The sequence below is a fragment of the Corylus avellana genome, chromosome 4 (genome assembly GCF_965113065.1).
Source record: "Corylus avellana chromosome 4, dhCorAvel1.hap1.2, whole genome shotgun sequence".
Taxonomy (NCBI): domain Eukaryota; kingdom Viridiplantae; phylum Streptophyta; class Magnoliopsida; order Fagales; family Betulaceae; genus Corylus; species Corylus avellana.
The window spans coordinates 29430528-29456207 of record NC_142493.1 but is presented as its reverse complement, the minus strand read 5'-3'; the positions used below and the strand labels follow the sequence as shown (position 1 = coordinate 29456207).

The 25680-nt window shown below is 35.3% G+C and overlaps 2 protein-coding genes across 2 annotated transcripts; both read right to left on the bottom strand.

The window, feature by feature from the left end:
- Window positions 1-3841: 3841 nt before the first annotated feature.
- PDS3 (phytoene desaturase 3) lies at window positions 3842-16122 on the bottom strand. Its single transcript, XM_059589716.2, has 15 exons — window positions 15891-16122; window positions 15042-15341; window positions 14824-14956; window positions 13399-13487; window positions 11795-11852; window positions 11309-11464; window positions 9583-9731; window positions 8858-8977; window positions 7945-8158; window positions 7725-7827; window positions 7175-7222; window positions 6399-6444; window positions 5181-5368; window positions 4781-4943; window positions 3842-4211 (listed from the first exon to the last, which is right to left on the bottom strand). The coding sequence occupies exons 2-15, from the start codon at window positions 15261-15263 to the stop codon at window positions 4152-4154; spliced, it is 1749 nt and encodes a 582-aa protein (XP_059445699.1). The 5' UTR covers window positions 15264-15341; window positions 15891-16122; the 3' UTR covers window positions 3842-4151.
- Window positions 16123-17657: 1535 nt separating this feature from the next.
- LOC132177184 (coatomer subunit beta-1) lies at window positions 17658-25062 on the bottom strand. The gene is made up of 6 exons (XM_059589430.2): window positions 24884-25062; window positions 21807-23859; window positions 20395-20904; window positions 19542-19627; window positions 18025-18275; window positions 17658-17928 (listed from the first exon to the last, which is right to left on the bottom strand). Exons 2-5 carry the CDS (start codon window positions 23850-23852, stop codon window positions 18071-18073), a joined length of 2847 nt encoding a protein of 948 aa, XP_059445413.1. The 5' UTR covers window positions 23853-23859; window positions 24884-25062; the 3' UTR covers window positions 17658-17928; window positions 18025-18070.
- Window positions 25063-25680: the final 618 nt, after the last annotated feature.

Below are 25680 nucleotides of genomic sequence, written 5' to 3'. Positions count from 1 at the left end.
TTCATCAGTCAACATACACAGAAAAAGTCCTGAAGCACTTTTACATGGAGAAAGTTCATCATTTGTGCTCCAATGGTTGTTCGGTCACTTGATGTGAAAAAAGACCCTTTTCGCCCTCGAGAAGATGACGAAGAAATTCTTGGTCCTGAAGTACCATATCTTAGTGCAATTGGTGCTCTGATGTATCTTGCAAATTGCACACGACCTGATATAGCATTTTCAGTTAATTTATTAGCAAGATACAGCTCTGCACCAACTCGAAGGCATTGGAATGGGGTCAAACATGTTCTACGTTATCTTCGTGGAACAGTTGACATGGGATTATTTTATTCAAAAGGTTCAAATTCACAATTAGTTGGATATGCAGATGCGGGTTTTCTTTCTGATCCGTATAAAGGTAGATCTCAAACAGGATATCTATTTACAAGTGGAAGTACTGCTATTTCATGGAGATCTGTCAAGCAAACACTTGTTGCTACTTCTTCAAATCACTCAGAGATTATTGCAATTCATGAAGCAAGTCGGGAATGCATATGGCTAAGATCAGTAATTCAACACATTCGAGAAAAGTGCGGTTTATCCACAATCAAAGATAGCCCGACAATATTATATGAAGATAATGCTGCTTGTATCACACAGATCAGAGGAGGATATATTAAGGGTGATAGAACCAAACACATTTTACCAAAGTTCTTTTATACACATGAGCTCCAGAAGAGTGGTGATATTGATGTTAAACAGATACGATCAAGTGACAATTTGGCAGATTTATTTACCAAAGCATTACCAACTGCAACATTTAAGAAGTTGGTGAATAACATTGGAATGCGCCGACTGAAGGATCTTTCATCATAAACAATTGAAGCTCTTCATGCTAAAGAGGGGGAGTAAAATGATTATGCTGATTGTACTCTTTTTCCTTCGCTAAGGTTTTTCCCACTGGGTTTTCCTTTGCAAGGTTTTAATGAGGCAATCCTAAAGCATACGAAGGCACACAAGAATATTGTACTATTTTTCCTTCGCCACAGGTTTTTTCCCACTGGGTTTTTCTTGGCAAGGTTTTAACGAGGCATATTCTTAGTGTATGGTCATCCAAGGGGGAGTGTTATGAATGCATTCATGCATTTGGTGGATGACCATTTAGTTCCATCTCTTGGAATTCTACACATTCATATCATCTTTTAGAATTCCTATAACATCCATGTAATACATTAATGTACCCTCTTGTTTCATATTCTCCTTTTCATATTCCTTAACCTTCCATTATGATTCTATGCCTATAAAAGGGAGTATTGAGTTGTATATAGATCACACAATAATAGAGAAGAATAATACATAGTTCCTGAAGAACTAGTTTCATATATTGCAATCTTTTATCTTATCTTGTTATTTTCTTTAATTTTACAACACAATGTCAATTATTCAGTATATTGATGTGTTGACCTGCAATATCTCATTCGTGGAGAAATCAAACAATAAACACTTTGTAATTGAGTCCACTATTCTTTTAGGATCAAGAGTCTTTATGATTTGGTAGATAAGATAAATATATTCATGTGATATATTCTTATGGTAGTCCAATTGAATACATTCCAAGTTGTTCAAGTTGTCCAACCATTGATCCAGATGATATGGTAAAATGTTGAATTTGTGTTGGCTTGATGGTTATTATATAGTAGACTACTGACTACAATTTAATTAGAATGACGGATGTAACAATCAAAATCAATCATTAGTTTTTTCGTTCTTTCTTTTACAAGCATCAATACAAAGATTGATTTTCACAGACAATTTATATGACAGTATAACAATTTACTAATATAGCATTACTCTTACATAAGATATTAGAACTCGTGACTTTTTGTCATGTTAAGCAAAATATCTTTCATTCAATAAATTCCTGTAAATCTCAAATTTTGCCCTTATAATATAAATGACCAGATACTCTATGAGAAGATCCTTTTATGGTCAAACCCATGACATTCAAGTATGCAAAATTGAAGTGGCTAAACCAATACATACGAATTACCATCCTTATCAATCTTCTTATTTTTTATTTAAGTACTCGTTATCCAACAAATTCTAAAAAATCTCATACATACATACGATGAGTTGAATCTCAAGCTCTCTTCTTAAAAGAAAAGAGAAGTATCAGCAAACTGCAAAATCATTGATAAACCCATGGCATTCAACTATTCAAGTATGCCCAAAATAACGTGATCATTACAAATATATATTGGCTTCCCTATTTTATTCTTGAAAATGGGGAGAAAAATAAAAAGAAAAATGTTAATCACACTCTCAAGTGCACATTCATTGACATAACAGTAAAAAATATCATTAAATTTATTATCAAGTCAGAAAGTATGCTTTTAGAAGTAAGTAGCGGTAGCACTTTTCAAAGGAAAAAAAAAAAATAAATAAAAAAAGGGGGGGCCTAAAGACTGATTTGACAGCTTAAAAACAAGTTACAAGCAACGTTTATTGAGTGCCATCCACCAGCAACTCGAAAGTTTTAGGAAAAAAAAAAAAAGAATCCCAGCATGTCAGCTCCGCCGATGCCCTCAAATACATGGTTTGATTGATCAAAAAGCAAGAATGCAGCCCCCAGCCAGAAACCTCTCATGTGCCACCGTAAACCCATTGTGAATTATACCAATCAGGTCAAAAAGAGTACGACACGTAGGTGAGAGTGTTGCAGGAAAGGCCACACCACAGCTCATACAACCAAAAGTACTACTGATCGGCTTAATGGACAATGCTGAAAGGAAAAGAGTGATCTATTTTTTTTTTTTTTTAAAAAAAAAAGAAAGAAAAAAGAGAGAAGAGAAAATAATGCGAATTAGCTAGTCATCTCCATGAATATACCAGCATAATAGCATGGTGGCACAGCGTCGGAGAACGTAAATCCTGGCTCTTTGTTCCTTAACCAAGGAGGAGCACTTTCTTGTGAAGCAATGCATCTTTCTCCTGGACGGGATTCTAGCCATGCTCTTATTGCTTAACTCAAGCTCAACCATGGTTGAGAAAGTTATATAAGCAAGCAAGAAAGCTCACAACAACTAGCTAGCTAAAGGGACCAGCCCTTATGCACATATTTATACAAGAAATCCCTAATGCAATAAATTAAGAAAGGATTAGCTGGCGACAGAAATGGGTGGGGTGGGGGGGGGGGGGGAATGAACATGGTCAGGATCGAAAAGTGGACTCTCATTGAAATCCGTAGCCTCGAACGTAGTTCACTGAAAAGAGAAAGGTTGGCTTGCTTTTCAAGTGAGGGAGTGAACGTAGCCAGCTAAGCTTGGTTGTGGGGAAAAAGAAAAGGAAGGCATTTTCATGGAAGGTGTGTTGTGCGTAGTTTACTAGGACTAGGCTTGGAATTTTGTTTCCTTACATGTTTGGTGGGGGCTTAAAAAATGAGAAGTTTACTCGAGGAGGGTGAACTGATGCACGTGAAAACTCTCTTCCTCATACACGCACGCATTCCTACTTGAATATTCCAAGCAAAACAATTTATCGATCCAAGAAAAAGATGATTTGCAAACGCAGATCGATCTTTGAATTACAAGCCCTAAACAACCATTTTGGAACTTGAAAAATCAATTTCCTAAATCATTTTCCAGCTAAAATTGATCCAGATTTACTTCTTTTCTTTAGGTTATCTTTGAAAACTAGATTGAAAGTACTTTCTATACAGACAAAAATTGTATTCTGTCTCTTCTTAATCAGGGCTTTCAGTATAGGGATAGATACAGTTTCTTTTTCTTTTCTAACCAAGAATACCTTTCTCATATTGGGTCCCATCAAGTGCAAAACATAGTGAGGTACATGGGTCATGGGGTTAAGTACACAAGCTGAATAGAATTATTTACTTTCACCTTAATTGCATTGGCTGTTGGATATATCTTTGAGAACAAATTATGTACACTTACAGCAAGATAAGCATCATACAAGTATAACCACAACAGGAGATTTTTATCCTGAAAAGATTCACTATCAGAGAGCTCGATATGTTGTTATTGCATATAATCCCTCAAGGGCAGAAAAGATATCCTAAATGGTTGATATGTCATTGACCTAGAAGCCATAACTATTCTTTGATGATCCTCAAGAACGAAGGCAAAATTTGCCTCCATTTCCAAAGGTTTTTGTCAAGAAACACTTGCATGAGCCAACCTTCTTTGTCCCCGAGCAATAAGCAACTCATAATCCTGCATATTTCAACATGAGGACTAAGTAGTACATATAAGCACCCAAAAAAACAAAATGCTTGCTCTTTGCTTCAATACATATTTATCCTTATTTTTGTTCTAACTCCCCACCTCTGAGGGATTAATGTGAAAATAAAGTTTTAGTGTATATTTAAAATTTTCAGACTTTCTCGGAGCCAGAGCACCCCTTGCTGTGCTCTATCAACCATCGTGTTTTGCATCCAACAACTCATTGCCAACTAATTTAACCTTCAAGCAAATAGGATCTTCCCTAGTGCTACTACATGGGACAAGCAGAGATTCCTTTTTGAGTAGCCAAGGAAATTTCAATTAAAAAGAAAGGAGAAAAGAAATGGAAAAATGAAGGAACAAAAGTACTTGTTATGTATTCATGAATTTAATTTCAATAAATGTCTATTAATATGACACGGGATCTGAAGAAAACAAGGTTTCTGAACCTTTTTTTTTTTTTTGAAGAAACTACTGTCATAATACACTAAAAGTAGCATTTTTCCAAAAATGATAACTATATCATATTACCTTTTATAGTACACCTATGGTAAAATTACCTGTACAATAGCCTGTGCGCAAAACTTTCCTGACAGAACAGCCCCTTCCATTGAAGCCAAATACTTCTGTTTTGTGTAGTCACCAGCTAAGTAGAACCCCTCAACAGGAGACCTTTGTAAGGGACGGCAAGGTTCACAATCCGGAACAGTTTTGTAAACAGACCTGAGACATTTATCAGTTAGGTTACAAAGGGAAAATGGAGTAACATGTTGATTACAATGAATTCTAAATTAAAAAATTTCAAATAAATAGTCTTTAGACAACACGTTTCCTGTTCAACAATATTACTTGTTACTTTGCTCTACTCATATAAAGGGTACTAAATTCTTATATCTATAAATGTTCATTATTTATTTAAAGGAATCCCAAAGATCCAAATATCTGGCCATTTAGTCAAACCTTGGTGTTTTAACAACGTGGTACTTTACAATCTTTGCTTTGCTTTGATCCGAGGAAATTTCGTCAGGGAAGAGCTTTGCAAGTTCCTTCATTGTAGCATCAATAATATCTGAGTCACTGCGTGAAATCCATTCTTCTGCAGGCGCAAAGACCAACTCCAGCATAGATTTGTTTGGGTCGTAATATTCCTGCATAGAACAATCAATCATGAATTAACAAATGCTAATGAAGGAAAATTAAATTAATTACTAAGCTTAGAATATATGAGGAAATTCGGTGAAGGGATACTTGTTGAATTTCTAAAATCAAGAATACAAATACAGACACAGATATGGCCACTATGCCATGTATAAGTCATACTCATATACTTATGTTGTACCATACCAACCCAACTGCCCATATGTCCATAAAACACTCGGACATAAATAGCAACCTGTCTCATAGTATACCAAATTTTCCTATCTGTTGTTTCTCCTATTCCCTTTTTTTTAAAGAGTAATCAAATATCATTAAAAATCGCAAAAGGTGCAACCCAGATACACAAAAATATACAAGAAATACACTTGGTTAAAAAGAGAAAAAAGGTCAAGAAAATCATGAAACAAAGCAAATTAAGATAGTCTAAAGCAGCAACTCAGTGGTAAATAGTATTGAAGAAGAAAGACTTTAGTTCTACCACCATCTTCTCGCGGTCTTTAAAACTTCCATCATTTCTTTCCCTCTAAACACACCATAAAAGGCAAGACGGAACCATCTTCAACACTGCTACACTCTGAAGACTGACACACAACTCTCTCCAACAAGCGAAAAGGTTTACCAATCATCTAGGTATAACCCAAGCTAACCCAACACGGCTGAAAATAGCATTTCATAAGGCACTAGCAATCTCACAATAGAATAGAAGACAATCCACAAACTCCGCACTTCTCTTACAAATACAACACCAATCGACCACAATGACATGCTACTTCCTTAGGTTATCCATGGTGAGGATTTTCTCTAGGATGGCCGACCAAGCAAAAAACGCCGCTCTCATGGGGGGACCGTATTAAATTTGCTGTTTTCTTTTTTCTCAGGGGTAGAAGCAAGAATTTAAATTAACATCCAATAATTTGTTTAGGACACTATTTATTTCAATAGTGAGCCTACATTGCATGAAGATATTAGCATTTTGGTGCATAAAGTACATAAAAAATATATATTAATACCAGTTTTTACCTTACATGTTACTGACATGTCAGCATACACACTGAGAAGTTGACTTCTGCAAGGGGAAGGTAAGAAAATAGCCAGAAATCAGATGGAGAAGCAAAATTGATCAAATCATTAGCCTAAAGGAACTCTAACTGGAAGTGAAGGAAAAAAAAAACCTGTCCTATCTCAGGTAAACTAGGGAAAAAAACCAAAATAATATAACAAAAAAAGGAAAGAAAGTTCTTAGCAGGTATAAGACGGTAAATAATTTCTCCATTCCTAGAAAATTTTGTAAGCAAATCTTAATTGAGCAGTGCTACAAAGTTTTAAACAGGATTAAAATCAGTGAGCATAAAATGATCTTCTAGCTTACACTCAAAATTATAATTACCGAGAATGGTTGTAATGCAGACTCCACTTTCTATGAGGAAGAAAAAAGATACTTTTTGTCATGCAACCTTAGTATAATTATTAATAATGCTCTGAACTTCTTTGTTTATTTTTTATTTGTTATTTTTAATTGGTAAATTACAAACACGTGGTGGGTCTCAAAGTTACAACCTTCCTTTCCTTATAGAGGAAGAGAGAGCCATTTTAGCTTGAGCTCATTGTCAATATTCTAAACCTCAAAATATATATATATATATATATATATGGTTCACTAAGATTGCATGAAACCGCTCAGAAGACTAAGCTGTTCAATAGTAAGTCACAAAATCTGTGAGAGACAAACTAAGCAAACAATCGAATCGTATCTCTACTAGACACCACAATTAATGAGACAAGTATCAGCGCAGGACCTGCTAAATAGTAGGTGATCATAGGTGTTCTTCAGTTTCCTGTCAAACCTGCAATTGGCGAAACCAGGGCGCTAACAGATTAGCTGTCACTGACGGACATAAAAGGATATGCATTGTCTCCAAACCAAAAAGCAACTGATGCATAACATGACAAGAATTAAAATATTTGTTTATCTTATTAATAGAAAATATCCAATGTAAAAATCAAATAATTACATTAGTTCCAGTAAAATTCAGAAATATAGACAATATGAGAAGGGCAATTAGACAGAATATTCCTGTGTTGTATCAGAAAATCACATTTTAAAAGGCTTGCAATGGATTTTGCATCCTATCTCCATCTCCAGAATTCATTTGCCAAACCCATTGCAAATAAAAACTGAATGTATCTTATGTTTCAATAAAGGACCATCTCTAATCATGTATATAGAGAGATTCAATACTTCTTATATGAATAGAATGGAATGGAGAGAGAGAGAGAGAGAGAGAGAGAGAGAGAGAGTCAGAAGCTTTTTATATTTTGTTAACAATAATCGAATCTGTCACTAACCATATGTGGACATTGATAACTGGAACCCCAACTAATTTCTCCAATCTCTGGAAATAAGGAATCTCTTTCCAGTTTTCAGGTAAAAGAAGCTTCAGGATATCAACTGATTAGAACAGTCATAACAATATTAGGAAAGCTGGGATAACAATATGATAAAATTATATTTTTAATGAGCAATATGATAAAATTATATGAATCAACATAAAAGTTAGTAGTATACCTGGAGTAGCAAATACATAAGCATCCCCTTCAATCACGTTCCCATTAGTTAGTAAAAAACTTTTCACGGTTCCATCATGATTTAGCTCGATATTCTGTATCCGTGAGTTTAGTCTTACTTCACCACCCAGTGACTGAATATGATCAACAATCGGCAGACAGAGTCTTTCCGGGGGATTACCATCCAAGAAAGCCATCTTGGAACCATGCTTCTCCTAGAGATGTGTTTTTATAATTCATAAAGTAGCTAATGTCATGTTGAAAGAAATTGTTGTTCTTTTTATTTTTAATGTACACTACTGTCATGTATTTACAACATTATATAAATCAATAGTCACCCACAATGATATCTCGATTAATTATCATCTAAGTAAGAAACTATATTACTGGGAGGGATGGGATGAGATTCCAGGTCACCATGGTTGACAACAATTATTTATGATTGTCATCTGAGGTGTTCAAACTCAAAAAAAGTAGATTCCTTCAGCAAGAAAAGATTATGTTTGCTGATAATATATGAGAAGAAAGAGAAACTTGACTCAAACTGCATACCTTTCCCTCAAAAAAAATTCAACCCACCTGGGGTCAGAGCAAGTAAAGCTAAATTACCAAGATGATATTTCAAAAAATCCAGTGAGTTTAAGCTACTTCAAGAAAAATTTTATTCGTGATTGACAAACATTTTTATGATTATAATTTAATTTTTTCAGTGCAGATTGATTAAATTATTTCACTAGGTATACACCATGATTGCACATGATATATAAGAAGATGATGAAAGTTGATTTAACTTCCATCAACATTATATATGTTGCAACAAAGAATCGTTTTGATTTATTTTGTACCAATTTTACGTCTGATAAAAGAATAATAAATTTTTAGAACAATAGCAAGGGTAAGAAAAACATGAATACCTGAAGAAACCGGTTCAAAGCGATCAAGATGCATTGCATTGAAAGTTCATCAGGATTAATGAAGTTTAGTGCCTTTGACATCGCTATAAATACCTCATCAGTTACTCGATCAGGTATTCCCTGTGTTTAGGACAAAACCATGTGTCATTTGCGAAGTATATACCAACCTCATAGTAGTTATACAAAATTCAATAAGATCATCTAGTGAGGTAGAAAATATTTTGAACAATTAGAATCACTAGTCATTATTCCAATGAATCAAGTAGGCATTGACAAAAATTATCAGAATGTTAGCCATGACATTCTAAAGCATTAAAAATCCATATAGTCGTCTTAAGTAATGTAAATTCCATGAATTTCCATTTGTTATCACGAGGGTGTTTTGGATTTTTCTTATTTATCATTCTGATGGACAAATTATTCATGATTTCATTGGTTTTGAAATTTCTAGAGGATCTGCGAACTCCTTTCTTTAGGTTCATGATTAAATCACAAGTTACAAACATTTAACATTAAATGTATAGTTTCATCCATTATTAACCACCAATCCTATATCAAATAACGTCAATTGGCAAGTCTCTTGGCTTCATACAAAAGATTTGAGATTGAATCCTGCCATCACTTGGTTTGGCAGATTTATAAGTAGTGGGAGGGCTTCTCCCATTGTGTTGCTGGGGGGGAGGGGGGGGGGGGGGGGGGGGGCGGCGGGTGTGGGGGAACTATACCTGCTTTCTCATCCAGTCTTTAACGGTGAAACCATCTTGAGCTTCAACGTAAGACTGTCCTCCAAGCATTGCTGGTAAGAGTCCAATCGCAAACTTGATTTTCTCTGGCCAAGTCAGCATCTCATTGTTCTTCAATATAGCCCATATTCCTGCCGATTACATTCATAAATAATTTACGACAACCTTATGGTTGACAGTGACATGGAACACTTGCAGATAATATTGGTTGCAATGAAAATAATAAAGGAAGACAAAATGCTTACTAGATATACAGAATGGCCTAACAACAGCGTGGCTCACACGCAACAGAAGCAAGAAATGAGATTCACCATCCAATGAGTGAAGTTTCTTGCATATATTTGCCACAAAAATATGTAACAATTGCTGCACAGTATGTTAAATCCTCTTATGTGAAACACGCCTGGAGTCCCATGGTTTTAATTTTAATAAGCTTTCCATTTTAAGTAGACTTTATAATTTTTTAATCCTGATCAGAAAACTCTAATGCAGTGCATGAATACATTACATCCTTATAGTTGTTTGGTTCTGAATTCAATAAACCCTGTTCATAGTTTAAACTGGCAGATAGAAGTTTCTTTTCAACAATAAGACTTGGAAGAAGAAGGATCTGGTGGTTGGAAATAAAATAGAAGTTGAAGACCAGCATCTAGGAAAAAGGATAGGAAATCAGGTTCTCAGTCCGGATAATTTTTGGAATCGAAAATCTAACCAACCCAGTTATGCATCAGGTAAAGTGCCTCCAGGTGTGTAATGCATGGCATGTTTCCCAGTATGAGGTTGTCACAGTAACTGAATCAGATATGCATAAAAGAATTCAATCAATGAAAAATTCTTGACATTCTAAACAAGAATAACTTAACATGCTTTACTAGATGACACACACACACACACATTATCTATGAGAGTACCAGGATTCTCCCTCTTGAATCTCACTATTTATATCGGTAAACAACAATTACACAATTGCACCTAGTCACACATAAACTCAATGACCACATTTGTTCTCCCTGTTCTTAAAATGATAAGCACATTACAAAAATTATGATGATGATTAGGCTAACAATCAATCACCCAATAAAAGTCATCTAACAAGTTGATAGATACAAGAGAATGAGAAACAGCTAAATATTTGGAGATACTAAAGAATGCCATAAAATGGATAACAAAACATACAGTAACAGGTTTATAGTAAATAAATTCAAAAGAAAAGACCAAGAAAACTAGGAACAGAGTTCCATAAGGAGTGAAGGATGTTGGAATTATTTTCTCATAAGATATCTTAATTGTCATAAGTGCTGATAACTTCTTTCTTAATCCTGAGAGTTAGTGTACTCCATTGGGGCCCATACCTAATGAAGTGGAGGTCAATGGTTATCCCCCGGTGGGACCACTCACTTTTCAGGAAACAAAAATCTTTTTTTCATGGAAAAGGATACATGACATGGGAAATATCGCTGTAAATTGGTATGATCATCCTGCAACTAGAAAGAAAAAATTGTTTCTGCGTTTCAATTTTTTTTTTTTTGAGTCGTTACCTGATGATATAGTGTAAGGAGAGTGAGTTCTGATTTTTAGACCAATTCAAAAGCATGGGGTAATCATCATATAATCGAAGCAACAAATTTTGCACAAGACCAAATATTGATAGTTGTATTAACAAACATATGTACCATAAGTCATATAATGGTGGAAACAAAATGCTTACCATTTAATGGTGCAGGAAGAACTTCAGGGAAGTCAAATCGGCTGAACTCTCCTGGCTTACTTGGCATTGCAAATATCATAGAATGCTCCTTCCACTGCAACCGATCATTAATACCAAGTTCTCCAAACAGATTCTGCACGTTTGGGTAAGCCCCAACTTACCAGCAAGAACACAAAAAAAAAAAAAAAAAAAAAGCATTCAAATAAAGAAACAACCCAGTTTTCTACTGATATAGAAGGTAGAATGTAAACATCTAAGTAGAAGATGGATAAAAATTGTTGTATAATTAAAAATTACCACAAAGGCTACATATGAAACTAACAACAAACATCGTGAATAATGATACTACACTAAGAACCATAAAGTAAAAATGAAGAAACACGAGTGAAAGCATTTGGACCAGGCGGTTTCCACCAAGTCAGAAAGAAGTGGATAAGAAATAGATTTTTAGTCACAAATTGCAAACTAAAAAGTACTAGAACTTACAGAATATATGTAATCCTGTCTCATACCAGTCTCCATCATCATCTTTCCACGCAGCCACCTATAGTAAAGGAGGACAAACTTTAACAAAGAAAAATAAATTCCCAACTATAGATGGAATAATCAAGTTGGAAGCTATCAATTATTGTGCAATAGCCCCTTAAATTTAAGTTCTGGTTATTAATACCTACGTATGGAAAAGAACATTCCACTTTAGAGATTTATTACCATACATAATTCAAACGTTATATATAACTTCTTAAAGCCAATACAAATTCAACATGAGAAAGAGAAAGACAGAGGAGTAGGAGGAGAGGAGGAGGACGATGAAAGAAAAGGTTACATTGCATAGCCTTTACTTAATTGATATTTTATCTTATATGCAACCAAAGATAATGATGCCAAGATTAGGTGTAAGCCTGTATATGGAATAAAGAATAAACCATCCACAACTGAATAGAACAAGGTCCCCATTACTCTGAAAGTTCAGCACAAAGAAGAGTACATGTGCAGCAAAAACCCTTGCATTCGAAATTGATATGTAAGATCTATATTTTAGAACAATGTTAGTCCACATTGTGTTGAAACATAAGATTCAATTTAACTTCATGATATTTGGAAAGCCCATCATGTGGCTACTGATAGGAAACCAGATAGGAAGTATAGGAAGGATCCAAAGTTGCAGGCATTTGATATACCGATCCAAGATCAGATCAACGAAGATTTACCGATATTATTGCGTAAGAGATTACTCAACTATCTAGCTGATAATACTGAATTATCAATAGGCAACCATGTGAATCCTGCTGACTAGACTCACATTATTTCGGCCACCCTTTTATTGGCAAATTGTATCTAGCTTATTCAAATCATCACTCTAACCAAGGGTCTTCATTTGACCCGCACAAATCATCTTTAAGTAATTTCTTTTTCATCTTGTGTTAAATTTGTGCGTATGTCAGCCTCTCACATACCATCAATTTATTGTTCTATCTTTTCTTACATGTGATTATTCATCTCAGCATTTCATTTCAGATTCATTTTCTGGACAAGTTAAACTTACCATAATTTGACGCGGTAAAGCATGAATAGCCTTCTATATTCATTTAAGTTGAAGGGCACTTGATGATCACAAAACAATCCCATGCATTATCAAAGCAACAACGAAAGGGACCGAGTATCATCCCAATGAATCTCATAGAAAGACAAATTTTTCTTAGACAACAGTGCTCAATACCCAGAATTCAATTTATCTTAGAAAAAAGCACTCAATTTACAAAACCTTTTTATATTAGCTTTTCTATCTCCAGCTTTTTGCCAGTATTAAATGTGAATCTTGGAAAACTTACATATATGATCCTAAAAGAACCTTATGAGTATTGAAGCCTCACTATCAAGCACAACATATAATCCTTCAATCGAATATAACGAAAATTAAATGCTGCTCATTGAGGCTAAAAAACCAGACAATTTCTTAAATTTGATAAAAACACAAAAACTTCTAGTTTTTAAGAAGTAAAAAAGCAAGGAAAAAATGAAGAGCAATCAAGCACCAGTTTGGTGTCAACTCAATGAAAAGTGTGACAAAGATAGAGCAGCATGAAAACCTTTCCTCCTAGAACATCTCTTGCCTCCAACAAAACTGGCTTGTGACCAGCATCTGCCAAATACTTTGCAGTAGATAAACCAGCCAAACCTGCAATAGATTATAAAATTATAAGTCCAATAAGGGAAAAAATGAAAAACAGGATATGAAAATGTAACCATCCATGAAAGCTAGTATTATTTGACCTGCAAAAAGTGCCTTCACTATATTGTGGGAAACTTACCAATCACAGAAAAAAGCCAATGAAGGAGGAAAAGATGTCCGGGAAAAAAAGTTATAGAAATTAAACAAAAGGGAAAATTATAGTTTATCCCCCCAAAGTTGACAACGGTTTTCAATTCGAACATCAAAGTTTCAATTTTTTTCAATTCGACCAATATTATCCCAAAATTCCCATATTGCCCCTGATTTTTTTTTTTTTTTTTGAAAAAAAAATTTTGGGGGTGCAAAAATGGCTAGATGGGCAAAGGGTGGCTATGGCCATGCCGAATTTTTTTTTAAAATTTTTTTTATAAAAAAAAAAAAAAAAAAAAAAATTAGGGGCAATATGGGAAGTTTTAGATACAATTGGTCAAATTGCAAAAATTTGGAACTTTAGGGGGGTGGATTGCAAAAATTGAAACTTTGGTGTTCGAATTGAAAAACGCTGTCAACTTTAGGGGGGTAAACTGTAATTTTTCCTAAACAAAAACCATCCCTAATCAATAAGGTTGAAATAACACATCCCAAGTAATGAGCAGACTTAGATTTACGACAGTCCAAAAGGTTTTTCCATGCCTGATAGCTATTACTTTAAAATTCCATATCTTCATATCCCAGAAATCAATGCTATATGCTCAAAACAATTAAAATCCAATTTTACGGTGATTCTGTGACTGCTTCAGAGGCTACTCCTGGAAACAAAAAAAGACAATTAACATTGCCAAGCATGAAGTTGGAAATTCCTATAGAAGGCAATCCAGTAGTACCAGATAAACTAAATCTTCCATAAACAACATTAGAACTCAAAATGAACCAGGATGCACAGAATTAAAATTTATCACATAATAACAAGAAAAATGTTTATAGCCAGAGACTCTAGATTTACATCAAGATTGCAAGTAGCAACATAAGCCCGCTAAGACCCCTTAGTATACACATGCCTATGTGCATATACACAACCAAAACCCATTCATTATTAGAAAGACGTGGAGATCTTATGGTGATTGAACTGCAGCAATTTGAAAGCTTGAAAATACCGAGACCAAGGGAAGAAAAAATCAGGACAACTCAGCTAGAAAAAAGCACAAAGAGCCATTCAATTGAGAGATGCAGGTTTAATGTGTGAAAGATTCAAGAAAGAATATATATATATATATATATATATATATATATATATATATATATATATATATATCAAGACAAAGATTGAACAAATTTTCCTCACCTGCACCAGCAATCACCACCTTTAGCGGTTTAGTTGGACGGGGAGAAGTACGAAATGAGGAAGACAAGTATGCCGCTTCTAAGAAATTAACAGTATTTTCAAGCTCCGGTCTTGGAAAGTCCATACATACCACCTGCATTATAACCAAATAACTAACTTTCCCCAGGAAACTTGAAGAGAATTATCTTGAAACCAAATTTCCCCTTCCAAAAACAAACCTGCAAAGGGGAGACACCCTTCCTTGTCCTTGATCTATTAGAATGTGTACATGGAATTCTCAAACTATGACGAATGGATTCACAACCTCCAAATGCTAATGCATTGGTTCTCTCTGAACCAGTAAGAAATCCACATCTTGGGGCAGATTTCAGAGTGTGATTTTCTATCATAGTACTTTGCCACCTCAAGTTTGCGGCGGAAACACACCCGCATATGGTCATTTCACCAAACCCAATCTCAAAATTATCTTCTCAGCACAAAACTAACAATAACAGTTTCCAACTTCAACAGTGAAGACCCTGCAAAATAACCATACCATGAAATTGAATTTTGCGCAAAATCAATATCCAAATGGATTGGTAAAGCGAGGAAGGCAATCCGTTATCATTTTCCTAGCGTTTTGAAAGATTACCCACCACGCTTAAAGAAGCTCGAGATCAATGCGAAATTTCTACTTCCATAAGCATGAAAAGCGCATTGAAAATGCTAATTAAGCACCAAGAAAAAAAAACCCCAGTATTGCATATTAAGGAAATGCAATTTTTTTGCATAAACGGAATTCAAGTGCTTGATAAAACCAGCACACCATCCCAATTCCCATAATCATTTTGAGAAGTTCTGCTCAGGCTCTTTCTGTTCGGCTACAGTTTTGTAAAGTAGTTTTTGTCGCTTTGGGAAGCTCAAGGTTAAAGAGAACTTAGCTCATGGAAGAAAGAAATCAGATACGATGTTCCTCAGGACACACCAAACAAGACAAGACCGAAAGCGGCAGTGCTATAACCATCCAATAACAGAAATTCAGAATTCAACGAAGAATAGTAATAAACGTTACAGTGGGTTTCGTTTACCTTCAACGAAATGGGTAGCTGAGGTCCAATTCCGAGGAGAGAGCGAGAGCGATGTTTGGAAGAGAGGCGGTAGTGGTGGATGTGGTGATAATTGATAGCGTGTGTTTTGAAGTGCTGAAGCTTAGTGGAATTTGCTAAAGCTTCGTGCCTTCGTCCTTGTCAAGTTAGTGGTTTGGCCGTTTCCCAATTTGGCACTGGGTTTGGTCACTGATAAGAATATTCTCTAACGGACGCTCACAAAGGTCGAGACAATTACCGAGCGAAAGGATTCTACTATTTTTTATTATTATTATTATTTTTATATAGAAATGATTGAGGTCAATTTTTTTTTTTTTTTTTTCATCTTTTTCTCATACCATTTTATAAATTTAATAAATTAACCATTAGATTTGTAAACTCAAGTAAACTCCACACAAATTTAATGGTGAATTCATTCATTCACTATAAAGTTAGTTAAAAGATAATTAAAAAATGAATAAATTCAATTTTTTTTTTTTTTTTTTTTTTTTCTGTTTATTAAGCGAGGAATGGTTAAAAGTATTGGACATAAATTTCCTTAAAATCAGTCTAGAGGAAATATCTTACAACCTATTTAAAATAGTGTCAAATGTCTATAAATATTTAAAACGTTAGTCTAAGTCAATAAACAACTATTAATGACCTTAAGAATTTAATGTGTGTTTTAAATATTTATAAACACTTTGACACTATTTTAAATAAATTGGAAGATATTTCCTCTAGACTAGTTTGAAAAAAATTTATGTCCAAAAGTATTTACCTTACGGAATTGACATTAGGTATTGCAACCTATTAAATTGTCCAAAAAAAAAAAGGACTCTTTGAAACAAACTTGTATTTCTATTTTTGTTCCTAATTTATTTGAATAATTATAGAAGTCCATCTTGTGTTCCTCTTAAGTCCCTTAAAGAATGAAGTGGCTATTAAAATTATAATTTGATCAAAATTCAATAATAATCAATCACAAGCTCAATGGTAATTTTAATAGCCACATCATTCTTAATAGGACACAAGAATGACTTGTAACATTACTTAATTTATATCCTTTCCCTTGTGGTACACCAAGATGCTGCCCAATCACAGTGTGTTACTAGAAATATAACAACATTTATTACTAAACAATTAAATTTGCTAATTAACAAGTTTTGCCAAATGTACAAAGCATCCTGCTAATATTCGCTTGTCAAAGGATCACCCAACGCTGCCGAGTTCCTGATGACATTCAAGGTGGCATGATGTATGAGCAGGACAAATGAAGAGTTAGTGGATTCTATCGTTTCCTCCACCTACTCATATAGAACTTAGAAGATAGATCCACTAATAGTATCAAAAGCTAGGAATACCGCCAAGTAGCTTGAAATGCTAATTTAGAGGCATACCAACTGCCTGCCAATGCCATACACCAGAAACCACCACTTATTTTTGTTTATTATTGCTGGTGAAATTTGATTAACAGTGGATGGGTGAGAAAAGACCAAAGGAACGTTCTAAACAAGGCAACAAAGATAACATTAACTTTCTAAGCATATAAACCCAAGCTCTTCCCCTCTATATTCTAGTTCTAAAAATCCAATAATACAAATAACTACAGAAATTTAAACCTTTCGATGAATTCAAAAAGAGTTTATCACTTAATTTATTCATTTGATTCGGTTAAAACTTGAAAGGAATCAAAAGCAAAAAATTAGAGGTTTCTGAGAAGGTGATGGTAATTGTTTATCATTACTGAACAGTATTATCAACACCCAATGAATTGGTTGAAAATAGCAACACAAGAATAGCCAAGTAGATATATAAACTAATGTCACAGTATGTATAAATTTGTGAATCAACCTTACAGCTAGAAACTAGCTACAATTGAATTTTTATGAAAATTTGGAGCAAAAATCTTGTCCAGATGCAAGTAAAAGAAATACTGCATTGTTGCCGCAACCTCGTAAAAGTATAGCTCCAGAATGAATCCAATGACACGAAGAAAACAAAAAGCCACACTTAATCCTCCTACTTTGGGAGCAAGAACCTACACAAATCGCAGTTAGAAATAGAAATTCAGATTAAAAAGAAAAAGGAAAAAGGAAAAGAATAAATTATCCTCTTAGAGGAGTAACATGAATACCAGCAATGATGTGAAACGGTAACACTAATGTTGACTGTACTAACGACTAACGTCCACCCTTCTGCTTGAGTGTGATCTTATCTCCCAAACTCAGAGCAATCCCTTGGGTCTTGCTTCTTATCCTGATGTAGCCACTCAGCTTACCATCTGCCTGTTTCTCTATGCTCACATTCACCAAAGCATCCTCCCCGAACACGCTCTTCGCATACAAGTTGGCTGCCAGGAATCCACACTCACCATCTAGTGCTGACCTGAAAATGCAAACCACCCAAGAAAAGATAACAAAGGAAAAATGGATGGATAGAATACCAGCGAATACTAATATCATGACAAAGAGAAACAGAGCACATATGGGAATATTGTCTCTGGACAGCACCTCAATCAGCAATTTGGGTACTTGTTCCATGGTAAACATTTTATGCCTTCATTCCTGTTTCTGGCTTCGCATTCCAGAATTTTTTTTATTTTTTTATTTTTTATAATTTAAGTCTAACTATTGAGATAGGAAGGCAGCAACTTCAGTAAGCCCTCCTTCCCAACCATTGGAGGAGCTTGAGCTCAAAAATTAGAAATAAGCTCGAGTGTTGGTCGACATAATTTAATGCGACTTAAATTGGCTTGATCTCCCCCAGAGGTCTCAGACAAAAACAAATGCAAGCCCAATCATAATAGTTTAATAAATTTTAATTCATATGACATTATACTCGTATGTATATTGGTCATAAAAGTGAAAGGCTTGGTTAAATTACTAATCATAAGGCTGCACTACTGTAATCATCAACTCAACTTGTAATATTTTTTTTTTCTTGGTAAATTACATGCACCTAGTGGATGTTGAACCCACAATCACTATGGCCTATTGACACTAGTAATGAACATTTATTGTGCAAAGCATGTTGTATGAAATTTATCCAAATAGCATTACTTACAAAGTTCAAGGAATATGAGTCATTTTTCATTTCATTTGCACGTGCCCCACCCCGAGGCGGGTGTTGGGAAAAAAAGAAGAGAAAAAATAACAAATAGAAAGAGAATGTCTCAGTAACACGGCAACCTAAACTACTTAACCAAGCCCTTTAATCTTAACTACTTGGGAATGAGTTACACGAATCCCTTTTCACCATTCAACTCCATCATAGACAAACCAACAATGACCTACACAGCTTAAACTGCAATCCAAATCCAAACTCATCCCAGCCTGGCCCAAGTTTCAGCCTCAGTATCAAGCCTAGGCACCTTTCCACTAAAGCAGTGAAGTCCAGGCAAATATTATCATCTTCCTACTTGAATAATGTACTAGCAAAGACAGTTGTAATGTTTTTCATGTGAAGCCACAACTAGTCACACCATAACAAGCAATTCAGTCAACTACTTTTTGTTCCCAATGTTTTTGAAAATGGTAACTATTTGCACTCAAATCCATATACAGTATTTGAGATCACTAATCCCACACCTATCACATGCTCACTGCCAATCAAGTTGGAATTTTAGCCAGCCAACGAGTAGAAATAACTCACGTTGCAGTTAGGCACTTCATGTTGGTTGATTTGATAATATGGTAAAGGAATTCCTTCTCTTCTTGAATTACAGTGTTAACAGCAACCTGCAGCATAACACATTCACATCCACATTAATCAAATTCATTAACCAAGCACTACTGTGAAAGAAGATGTTTGTTCAGAAAGGGGAAAACTACTAAAAGAAGCAGAGCTTTGTGAAAAAGTAGAAGCAAGGACATAGAGGAAGGACGCAAGTTAAAAGCAGCTCTGGCTTTATGAAAGTGCAAATACTGCTTGAATATAAAGGAGAAACCCAATGAGTACAAAGACCAAATTTCTGCCTACTAGGGTTAACAATTCTTATCTTTAATTTAAGCTGAATATGCCATGCTAACATTTGAAGAAGCTTGTTTTTGGCATAGTTTCATTCTTGATCCAACAATTACATGAGTGTGAAAAGATTATAGGAGGCCTAATGTTCACACACCTTAGACATATAAGCTCTTGAGCATTAAGCCAAAAACCAATGTTGTCTTCTTTTTTTCTTTTTTCATTTTAAGCTAATATTATAGCATTACCAAAAGTATTCAAGCAAGATTGATTTTCTTACAATGTTATTTCAGCCTTGAGGGCATATCTTTTTACCGTTTGAGACTAGAACCAAATCTTTGGCATCAACTTCAAACTGTTAGAACTATTGATTTCCCAACCATAGAGGAATTGATGACTGAAAGAGGTGCAAATAAATCACTGCTTCATAAAATACTAGTAGAGACTTTGGTTGAGTCCCGATAACTAGTAAGTTGCTCCCTTTTAACTATGCAAAAATTAGCAGTTTTATTGCATAAGTAAAGAAAGGAATTACAGATACCTTGTTTTCCCACTCAAACTCCGCCCACATGGTTCTAAAAGCTGCATCACTACAAACTGCAGGTGAGATGTAGTCCATGATATCTATATGAATGTCATTTAGCACAACGACTGTTCGCTCATGTACATTTGAAGTCTCATAAACAATGTTCCCAAATATGACTCCAGTCTCAGTCGAGGAAACCTTGATATTGGCCTTTATTTGTTTGCTTGATTCAGGAGCTAGGGTGTAATTCTGTGGACGTTCAACAAGTTTAAGATCGCCCATTGTTGCCAACTCCAGACACAAATTCTGTAAGGTCTCCTTAGTTCGATTGATAACTGTAACATCAAGGACAATATCATAATGATGAACAGTCACATAAGCTTCAGCATACACTGGATCGCTAAATCCAGTGAGTTGGAGAATGCGGTTAAGCTTATTTGCATCATCCCCATCCTTCACAAACTCTCCAGTTGCACGCTTTAGATCATCTTGGACCTCATCTTCTAGCTCCAGTTGGCTCATACCCTGGAAGTTAAATGCAGTCAGGAAACTGATATGTGTGTGTGTGTGTGAGCACGCATCATGTTATACATAAAAAAAATAGACACTAATCAATAAAAGATCACATATCTAACCATCATAAATCAAGAAACACCAATATACTCACAAAAATCAAAGTAGTTAAGAAGAGAGGAGAATATTTCTATCAAGAAAAGATAAGACCTCCATAATTTTTTGGCATCTATTACTAGTAAACATACCCTCTTAAATTAGCCTCAGAAATTTAACTTGGAAGGAAATTATACACATCTTGAGATATCCGCCCTAAATTATTATGATCTGATCTGATCATAATAATAAATTTTTTTTTTTTTTGATACTTATCAAAAAAAAAAATTTATTATGATCTGATCTGATCTTATAAATAAAAAGGAAATAGAAAGAAAATTCAAAAACTATGCAAAAAAAAGTTAGAAAGAAAGAGGCAAAAAACACGATCTGGGGCAACAGGGTTGCATAACAAGTTTATGGACTCTTTTTTTTTTTTTATATTTATGCTAAGATTCAAATAAAATGCCAATCAGTGAACTGGATCCCAAAGAAAAAATAACGACAGTGAATTCAACCAACATAGCATATAAAAGACAAGAACATAGCAGGAGAAGGTCAACAAAACTTCACATCCGTGCACTCTGTTCATGTTCATTTATAGTGATACTACTAGGAATTCTATCAGTAAAACTATTGACAGTCAATCACCGATTCTGTATCTATGGCGGAAGGTCTAAAATAATCACAAAAAAGTGGAAGGACAGATAACTGTGACAAAAGCTATGAGACAGTGTCATGTTCATCAGAGTCTGTAGAACTCACACATACATTCCAATATTCACATAATTGATCACAAATGCAGAAGATTTCTATACCTTCCTGCTCTTCAAATGGTAGAAGTCAATCAGGTCATCTGGTTGTGCATGAGAAATCTGAGCCTTTGCCTTCATCTCCTCTGTTTCCCGTAATTGTTTTTCTGAGAGCATTTCAACAAAACTCTGACGGCAAGATTGCAACCATATTTTTCTGATATCATCACCAGTATTGCAGAGCAATCTTATGCAGAGGACAATCCTATCATAAGAATCATTGTCAATTGGGTGCGGAAGAACTGGAGATTGTCCTAATTGCAGCATTGAGACCATGATCAACAATGCTCGTGTAGATGCCCCATTCACTTCAACTTTAGATGGCTCAACCTCTTCCAATCTCAGAACAAGCTTTGTCAGTGTGCAGGCTACGACTGCCCCAAGGAAGAAGTCACCAGTGAGAAGAAGGGATCTCAGGTTGCCAGATGCCAAGGATCCGTGAACAAGGGTAGGAAGGGAAAAGGCAGTTTCAGAGGCAGCGCTCTGTGTAGCATAGGTGCCATCAGCAAGAATAGCTGGTCTTTTGGAAGAAACGGTCATGGAGTTTACTTGCTGAGCCTTCTTTGAAGAATCAGCAGCTTCTCCTTCTTCTGAAACTGAGTAAAAAGGTAACTCTCCAAGACACTGTGTAATGGTTGCAATGCCACTGTCAACTTCAGAAAGTGACAAGCAATACTCTCCAATGATCCAAAGAGCACAAGTACATACACGTGCAGATCGGATCTGGTAGAAAGTGTCCAATAGCCTTGTTACTATTGAAACCCTAAGTTTAGGGTTTGTTTCAATTATCTCTCGAACAAAAACAACAACATCAACAGCTGACCCAACATTGCTGTCACCCAAGAAATCCATCAACAGGTGCACCACTGTGCTCGCAACTTCTGGGAACTTGATTGCACAAGAATGAATGGCTTGAATAAGCATCTGCCTGTATTCACCATTCTTCTCAAGCTCTCCACTCTGAGTTTTAACAACTTCCTTCTTCAAAGTAAGAACAACCTCATTGATGTTTCGGGGAGTAATAAGTTCAAGAACAATGTCAAGTGTTTTCCTCCGGATGTCAAGATTCGGGCTAGAAAGTGCCCTAAGCACATCCATGATCATATCAACCATAATCTCCCTATGAGAAGACTTGAGCTCATTCAGCCGATCAAGCACAATAAGCTTCACATTGTTGTCGCTTTGAGAAAGAAGAAGCTTACAGTAAGTGTTTGCAGCAGCCCTAATAGCAGTAGGAGCAGATGACAGAGAAACAAGTGTTCCGGCACACTCTGAAATAACTGCAGTCGAAGGCGCATCCAATAAAGATGTAATGATCATTATGTACTTCCCCTTCTCACCTCGATTTGTTCTGCACACCTTTCGGATCAACTCCAATACAACCATCTGAAGCAATTCACCCCATTCAGACACCCTGTTAACATGAGTCAAAAGGTAATTAATCGCGCGATCCTGTGCACAAGTAAAGAGCATGAGAAATGCATTCCGCTTAGCCGATTGATCCTGTTCCGTGGAAAGAACCTTCTCGATCATTTCAGGTGCATCAACCAAAAGCTGCTCACCCTGTGGAAGCTTATATATTGACATCACAGCTAATATAGCATTCCTCCTTATATACGGGTGCCGATGCTCCAAATTTTGCAAAACAGACGGGATTAACGGCTCAATTAGTTCTGTCTCGTTCAAGCGGCAAAGAAACCTCAAAGTTACACCACGAATATATTCGTTTGGGTGCTGGAGGTTGTTCCTCAAATTTTGACATATCAAAATCATTTCGGGCAAGACCCTACCCTTCACATCGGTTTTGTCAATAATCTCCAAATATAGCAGCAGAAGTTTTTGGATCGTGTGGTCCTCAGAGGGCAAAACGTATCTAACAATTGTAATGAAAAGCTGAGGTAGTGTTTCACCATTCAACAAAAGCATGATGGCTTTCTTCATTGCATCAATTTTTGCAGGCACGTCATTGCCTTCAAGAGCTTCCTTAATCTCATTTGCGATCGCAGGGGTTCCTTTGTCAAAGTGAATGAGCAGAGTACAAGATTTCTCCATTTCTTAACTGCTTCCAAGAAGCACATTTGGTTCATATTAATTCACATCAAGAATTTCAAATATGAGCAACATAATTAAGAACCATAGAAAATGCATAGATGCTTTATTTCAACATTAAAAAACATTTCATTTTCAGAGGGGAGAAAACAAATAAATACATCAAGATTTAGAATGATAATTTACAATACTCCAATATACTAAAAAAAAAACATTATAAATAACATGAGCAATATGCTTCATAAGTGTCCCCTCCCACTTTCTTCCAATCCATGTGCACAACCAGTTGGCCTACCAAACTATACCAACAGCCATCTTTTTCCTAAAGTTCACAAAAAGTTCCTTCCACTCTTTCCATTCAACCTTTACATATCACCAGAAATGAAAGTTTCCAATCACTAAAAAAAATGCATTGAGACTTGCTACTTCCATTATAAGCGTTCAACCGTAATTGGAGACAAAAGCATGCGTTAATAAGTCAGAGAATATTCCAATCACATCAGATCTGAAGTTATAATTCCAAACCAAAACTAAATGAGTTTGGCTTGAAATGAATACTGGAAACAAACAATTCATCCAATTGGTTGCCGAGAAAAGCTAAAGGGAATAGAATGTCGTAGAAGCACGGCACAAGATATTTATCATTTTCTCAATTCAGATCAATTATCAAAATTCAATCCTGAAACTACAGTATCTATGTTTCGTTTCACAAAAAAATCAGATAAAAAACCAGCCTGTAACGCCAATTAAACAGCTTCAGATCCGGAAACAAGACACAGTGACAGTCTGTTTGGTTGCCGAGAAAATGTAAGAAAGAAGAAGAAAAGACATGCTATCACGAACGTTAAGATTTTTATCACGTGAGGGCATTCGACATTTTTTTGTTTTTGTTTTGAATAAGCATAACAACATGAAAATAATGAGATTCAGATTTCAATTATCTTCTTCCCCTTTCTAGTCGAATTTCTCAGCATCCAAACAGAAGGCGAATCATCAATCAACAAGATCTTTAAAAGAAGAAGAGAGAGACGAACCTTGTGGTATGAGACGGTTGAACGAGAGAGTTGGAGCAATATGTGAACTCCGCGTGCAGACTGCGACGAAATTAGATCTGAAGCGTTTGGCTATTTATACCGTAGGAATTGTTATAGGGAGCGAGCAAAGTTCCTTCTCTGTTCCCAATCTTTCTACTGTTTGCGTATCATCGCCTATCGGTTAGAGTTTTGATAGATAATTTTATAAGTTTTGTAAAGTAATTAATCCCTAGAATAATAATAAAATAAAATAAGGACAAATTAGTTTATGCTATAAAAAAGGTGACATAATTTACTTCAGCGCCAAATAAGAGTTACCAAACTATTCTCATAGTCATTGGAATAGTTCAACCATCCTTAATTATTTAAGGATAATTCGACCACCCTCAATGGCCAGTGAATGGTTTGACCATCCTTATAACTCTTTTTTTTCATATGTTCATACAAGAAGAGAAAGAAAAGAAAAAAAAAAGATTCAAACTAATAACTATCGCTTCAGAATGACTCCATCCAATTGAACAACTCTTTCGGGACTCCCCAAAACTCGATTTATACTAATGTAACATATTAACGATTTTGTCAATCTTTCTAATGCAACAATTAATTTCTACTTTTTTTGGCTTACCCTAAACGAAAAACGAAAAATGACGTACCATTTTTAAACTGTAATCTCGTTATAGTAATTTTTGTTGGTCGGAATCTCGTAATAATAAAACATGTTTTTCATTTTCTATATTCTTGTTTTCTCCTTTTTTATTTCTCTGGATAACTAATGGTATTTTTTAAAATTGAGACTA

Bases quoted from the DNA above. Each gene is read 5' to 3' on its own strand.
- LOC132177184 (XM_059589430.2), bottom strand. From the start codon at position 23,852: ATGGAGAAATCTTGTACTCTGCTCATTCACTTTGACAAAGGAACCCCT. The intron at 20,905-21,806 runs GTATAGAAATCT...TTTAACTTCCAG, and splicing joins ACCATTTGAAGAGCAGGAAG to GGTATGAGCCAACTGGAGCT. The intron at 18,276-19,541 runs GTGAGTTATTTC...TTGCATTTTCAG, and splicing joins ATGAAGTGCCTAACTGCAAC to GTCAGCACTAGATGGTGAGT.
- PDS3 (XM_059589716.2), bottom strand. From the start codon at position 15,263: ATGACCATATGCGGGTGTGTTTCCGCCGCAAACTTGAGGTGGCAAAGT. The intron at 14,957-15,041 runs GTTTGTTTTTGG...GTTATAATGCAG, and splicing joins AGGGTGTCTCCCCTTTGCAG to GTGGTATGTATGGACTTTCC. The intron at 7,828-7,944 runs GTATACTACTAA...TGTTCTAATCAG, and splicing joins TTATGTATTTGCTACTCCAG to TTGATATCCTGAAGCTTCTT.